Source organism: Panthera pardus, unplaced genomic scaffold (genome assembly GCF_024362965.1).
Source record: "Panthera pardus isolate Hobbes unplaced genomic scaffold, ASM2436296v1 HiC_scaffold_17, whole genome shotgun sequence".
Classification (NCBI taxonomy): domain Eukaryota; kingdom Metazoa; phylum Chordata; class Mammalia; order Carnivora; family Felidae; genus Panthera; species Panthera pardus.
The window spans coordinates 84,829,490-84,835,489 of NW_026526732.1; the positions used below are offsets into that span (position 1 = coordinate 84,829,490).

General features: G+C 40.7%; 1 protein-coding gene across 4 annotated transcripts in view; it reads left to right on the top strand.

Annotated features, from left to right (window-relative positions):
* Positions 1–5,444, top strand: part of SLC17A5 (solute carrier family 17 member 5) — a 49,043-nt gene extending 43,599 nt beyond the window's left edge. For 3 of the 4 annotated variants that reach the window (XM_019417753.2, XM_053904725.1, XM_019417756.2), the window contains 2 exons: positions 198–288; positions 4,085–5,444. In XM_019417753.2, coding sequence (XP_019273298.1) covers positions 198–288; positions 4,085–4,222 — 229 coding nt within the window. In that variant the 3' untranslated portion in view covers positions 4,223–5,444. The remainder of the gene's footprint in view (positions 1–197; positions 289–4,084) is intronic. The other variant, XM_053904724.1, reaches the window with a different exon arrangement.
* The last annotated feature ends 556 nt before the right edge of the window (positions 5,445–6,000 follow it).

The window sequence follows — 6,000 nt, forward strand, 5'->3', positions numbered from 1 at the left end:
AATTAACTATTGAAATGCAAATGTTTCGCCAGCTAAATATATTCAAAATATATTCAGTCCAACTTAGTAAGACATTTCATTTAGACATAAAATTTCACAAGAATACAGCATATTCTGGAAATAGTACAGCTATCTATTGAAAGAAACTACTTAAATGTATAACACAATAATAAACCTCTATGAAAATGTTTCTGCAGGTATGCTGGTATCCTCCTGGGCATCACAAATACATTTGCCACTATTCCAGGAATGGTTGGACCTGTCATTGCTAAAAGTCTGACCCCTGATGTAAGTAGATAATTTGCTTATAAACTACAAAGGTCTACATAGTTCATTTGAACCTGCACATCTGTGTCAAAGTTGAGTGTATTTTAATTAAGAGTAAAATTCTGAATATTTATTCTTTCTTTTTTTACTTTTTTTTTTTAATGTTCATTTATTTTTGAGAGAGTGACAGAGCATGGGGGAGGGGCGGGGGGCAGGCAGAAAGGGAGACACAGAATCCAAAGCAGGCTTCAGGCTCTGAGCTGTCAGCACAATGCCTGATGCAGGGCTCAAACCCAAGAACCATGAGACCATGACCTGAGCCAAAGTTGGAGCCCAACTGACTGAGCCACTCAGGCACCCTTGAGTGTTTATTCTTATGAAATTCCTTATATCAACAAAAAGCTAAATGCCCTAATGGATAGGGAAGTCTATTTTCAAAGAACACTCTTTGGATTTTAGAACAACAGAACTAAATTCAGTGAAAATGTAGCTGACACCACACATGTACTTCGAAGTCATGATTTTATACAGTATCTTGTGTCTTTGGTTTGAACAAATAAAAATTGTTTGCTTATGTAAAATTATTCAAGAAGTGGGTCCACAAAGGTGAGAGAGATGTCAGGAGGTCATGTGCAAATGAATAAATATCAGGTGAAATGACAAATACTGACAGAAGCAGAAGACTTGTGAAGACATGATAGGTAGCTTCACATATTGAAGGACTACCACACAAAAGATGGTGACTTCTTCTCAGCAGTTCCACAAAGACAGATGGAGAGAAGTAATGAGGACACAACAGGAAAATTTCCTGCTTAACGCTGTCTACTATATGGAATGGGCTACCTTATGAGTTAGTGAGCCCTGAAATAGTCAAACATGGATTGAACAGGCATTTCTTTTTTTTTTTTTTTTTAATGTTTATTCATTTTTTGAGAAAGAGAAAGAGTGCAAGAGAAGAAGGGCAGAGAGAGGGGGAGACACAGAATCCAAAGCGGGCTCCCAGCTCTGAGCTGTCAGCAGAGAGCCCGATATGGGGCTCAAACTCACGAGCCATGAGATCATGACCTGAGCCGAAGTCAGACACTCAACCAACTGAGCCACCCAGGCGCCCCTGTTAAGATTTTTTTTATTAAAACTTTTTTAATGTTTATTTTTGAGAGAGAGACATAGACGGAGTATGAGTGGGGGAGGGGCAGAGAGAGGGGAGACACAGAATCCGAAGCAGGCTCCTCCAGGCTCTGAGCTGTCAGCACAGAGCCCCACACAGGGCTTGAACGACTTACTGTGAGATCATGACCTGAGCTAAAGTCGAACACTCAACCGACTGAGCCACCCAGGTGCCCCTAAGTAGGCATTTTTGAGTGCTTATTAATATGCCAGATACTGAGGATCCAAAGGCAAAATGACAAGCTTCTATGCTTGAGAAACTCATCATTTAGAGATTGTATGTAATCAAATAAAGTACAGTATGGCAAATGCTGCAGAAAAAAAATGTGTGCAGAGTGCTGTGGGTACAGGGGAGAGAACACGCAGTCTGTGGAGAAGGAGCCCTAGAGGAGTGGATGGGGTGCAGGAAGGGCACTGAGCCCTCCAGGGGCCCAAGGCTGGTCTGGCCTCGAGCAGGGAGGCAGCATGGCGCCACATCAGTAAGCAGAGACTCGGCCCTGTAAAAGTTGCCCACCCATGCAAGAAATAAAAATCAGTGACCTCCAACTCCAGTTTTCTACTGTTTAAAACAATGTAACACCTGATGAAATATATTCTTCAAGACGCTGACTCTAAATGTGTAAAAGAGACTTAATTCTTTGTCTCTGTAATCAAATCAACACCATCTAATCCTTAGAATTTCAGGATACGCTTACAAACTTTTTTATTGCCAAATATACTGATTTCAGACTTATATGTGTTCACCACAGTGTTCCTATTTCTTGTCTGCTCCCACCATTTCTAATTCCCTACTTGAATGAATCGGTGCCTCCTCATTACTGTTTTCTCTCATTTAATAGGAAGGGATGTTGAGGGGCACCTGGGTGGCTCAGTCAGTTAAGTGTCCGACTTTAGTCAGATCATGATCTCACAATAAGTGGTTCAAGCCCCGTGTTGGGCTGTGTGCTGACAGCTCAGACAGAGCCTGTGCCTGCTTCAGATTGTGTCTCTCTCTCTCCCTGACCCTCCCCTGCTTATACTCCTGTCTCTCTCTCTCTCTCTCTCTCTCTCTTTCCCCCTCTCTCCCTCTCCCACCCTCCCTCCCTCTCTCAAAAAATAAATAAATGGTGAAAAAAATTTTTTTAAATAGGGATGTTGGGAAAGTTTTTTTTTCCCCTAAAATTCTGTGTCTCGTTATAGACACATCAAAAAATATATAATATATATGGACACATCAGAAACGTTTAACCTTATCTTCATGGAGCATTGTGGCACACACAAACTTAAGTCAACATACTACCATGTATTAATTTTACTTATTATGGATAATTGTAGCATTTCTGCTAGGGAAATCTGGATTCTTTAGTTAAAGTCTTGAATGTAAAGTGGGAACTGAACTGAATTTTGGATATGCTATCATAGCATTTGTTTAATGTTATTAAAAGAATATTTTTTAAGAGGAAAAACACATATTTGCCTTTACAATTGTTTGTTCACAATTAAAAATTACTGCACTGCCTCAAAAACTTTGTGGAATGAGTCAAGTACAAATAAAAACCACATTGTTCACATACTAAATAGTTACTAAATTTTGCAATGAATTTCTAAGATTTTTTTTCCCCCAAATACATGCATCTCAGATAAGTATAACTTAACAGCAGAGTGCTTTCTTTCTCCATGACTTTCCTTTTTTCCTAAATGAATGACCTCATACTAGCCTCCTAGTGCCTTTCTTTTTTCTTTCCCGTTACCAGTTCCACTACTTGTTTTTTCTTTTTTAAATGCTGCAAATGTAGCATTCTGGTTAGACTGACATTGCAAAATCCAAAAAGTGGTTGTAAGTTAGTCACATGACCCAGAAATTAGCTAACTGCCTAATGTTTTTATACCACTGGATTATACACTGAACAATTGTGTTTTGTTGATCTCTTAACTGGCAAATCCCACACGTGTCCTGTTTTGTGTGCCATTCAAGAACTCTGTGTGCCAGGCCTCAAACTTGAACTTCAAAGTTCATCTTAACTCATCCTTACTTGATCTGCCCTTTATACCTCCACCTGAGAACTTGGGAGATGAGTACTTTCCTAGCAATGCATGTGGAAAGACATGCCACACGTTTTATTTTGAGTAAGCTTTTTATTGAAGCATTACAGTATTTAAAAAATACACAAATCCTAAGCATACAGTTGGATGAATTTTCACAAAGTTAATAACTGGTGTAACCAGCACCCAGTCAAGAAACAGAACGTTACCTCTCGTGCAAAGCCTCCAGGTACTCTTCGCTGCCATTCCCCCATCTCCCTACCAAGAGGAGCCTCTACTCTGACTTTTAACACTATAGATTATAGTTTTGTGTGTGTGATTTTGAGCTTTTATATAATGGAATATTATATAAAACAGTCCCTCAATACGTGCTCTTTTATGTCTGGCTTCTTCCGCTTAACGTTTTGTTGGTGAGGTGCATCGATGTTGTTGTAGCTCATTCATTTTCATCATGTATAATATTCTGTTGAACAAATAGACCACATTTTTACTGTGGACATTTGGGGTATTTCCAGCATGGGGCTTTTATGATTAGCACTAGTGTTGTAACAGTCTTGTGACACCACCTTTTCTATAAAGTGGACTGTAAGCAAAGTTCTTTTTCACCTGCATGTTTTCCTTTCTATAGAACACGATTAGCGAATGGCAAACCGTTTTCTATATCGCCGCTGCTATTAATGTGTTTGGTGCCATTTTCTTCACGCTATTCGGCAAAGGTGAAGTGCAAAACTGGGCTCTCAATGATCAACATGGACACAGAAACTGAAGCAACCAATAAATTATCCTGTTTCTATTAATGTATTTTTGTTGATCATGTAACCTAAAAGTGCCTTTGCTATTTTAATGTGTATGCATTGTATGTATAAGAAAAAATTGTACTTGTATTAAATTTTTAAGGCTTGTAATCATGAAATGTCACAAGTTGCCAGATTGGTAAAATTAACTATTTTTAATTATTAATAACACGTATCCTGGAACTTACACTTGAGGGTCACGCATCTGGCTGTAAATCAGGTGATATAAAGGAGGGGAGTTGTGCTTATTCTTAAGGGCCATACATAAAGGAATGAGCTGAAGTGGACCCCTCTATACCTTTGCTTAATTAAACTAGGTAATAATTCTCAGGTCGTGGCAAACACCTGTTTTTGACCACTTTCCTCATAAGAATGATTTGTCGGCAGCAATCCCGGACACTTAGGTCTCAGACTGCAGCATCTCCACGGAGCTGCCAACCGCTGTATAATTTGGCCTGGCAGCCAGGCTGAGGGAAGCATGCCCAGGCAGCCGCCGAGCATTCCCTCCCTGGCTTCAGGGACAGTGCCCAGCATTTATCAGAGGCAGCGCCCAAGACCAGGGTCAGTGCCAACCCTTCAGATGGCGTTCTTCCCCCAGGGGGCTCTTAACGTGTAGATAAAGCGGAGTAGACCCAGGCAGCAAGACCCGCCGCCGTGGTCTGACGCGTCCTCACACTTCCCCCTCCCCAGCTCACTGGAATACGGCTTGGCATGTAACCTGCAAAAAGACGGTGTGATGCCCACTTAACCACAAACAATATCACCCTTGATTGGAACTACCTTCTCATGGATTAAAATAGAAATTTCCAAGTCCTGTGTTCTATGGGCTTCCACAAGAATAATTTCTTAAAATTTTTTTTTTAATTCTCACATTTTTTTCCATTTGACTACATGTAAGCTTCTGGCCTACAACCGGTGGTGTAATCATCCTTACTTCCGGCTCCTGAATCACATTTTCCAGTTTTTACCTGACCATCTTCCAGTGGTTTTTGAGCATGCTTCGAGGGCATTTATGTGATTTAGAACTTGATTTATGTTTTTTTATGTTTGTTCGACACTACCTGTAACATTTTAACTGAAACTGTTTGATGTAATATGATGTGGATACATTTATTTTTAAATTTGTAAATAGCTTTAAGTTGCTATGGTGATGTTTCTTTTATAAATCATCAAAATTAAACATTTTTGGATGGACTTTTGGATCTGACAGTTCTATGGTAGCTTCTAGTGTCTAGAGTGGCTATTTCACATCTCTACCATCTTCCTCAAACCACCAGTCTACCTCTAGGTGCCTCTGTGCCATCACCAAGCCAAGGCCCTCTAAGTGATCCAGCATTAGAAATCTTTGTTGCCCGGGGCACCTGGGTGGCTCAGTCGGTTGAGCGTCCCACTTCGGCTCAGGTCATGATCTCGCGGTCCGTGAGTTCGAGCCCCGCGTCAGGCTCTGGGCTGATGGCTCAGAGCCTGGAGCCTGCTTCCGATTCTGTGTCTCCCTCTGTCTCTGCCCCTCCCCCGTTCATGCTCTGTCTCTCTCTGTCTCAAAAATAAATAAATGTTTAAAAAATTTAAAAAAAAAAAAAAAGAAATCTTTGTTGCCCTCAACCTGCCCTTCCTAGTTCTGCAAAGGACCCGCTCTTCTCCCCAAAGGGTATGCCTACACCACAGACTGTATCCTCTCCTACCTCCTCTAAGACCTTGCTTCAGTAATTCCTCTGTAATTCCTGCTTCTTCAATCTCTACCTCTCTTCTT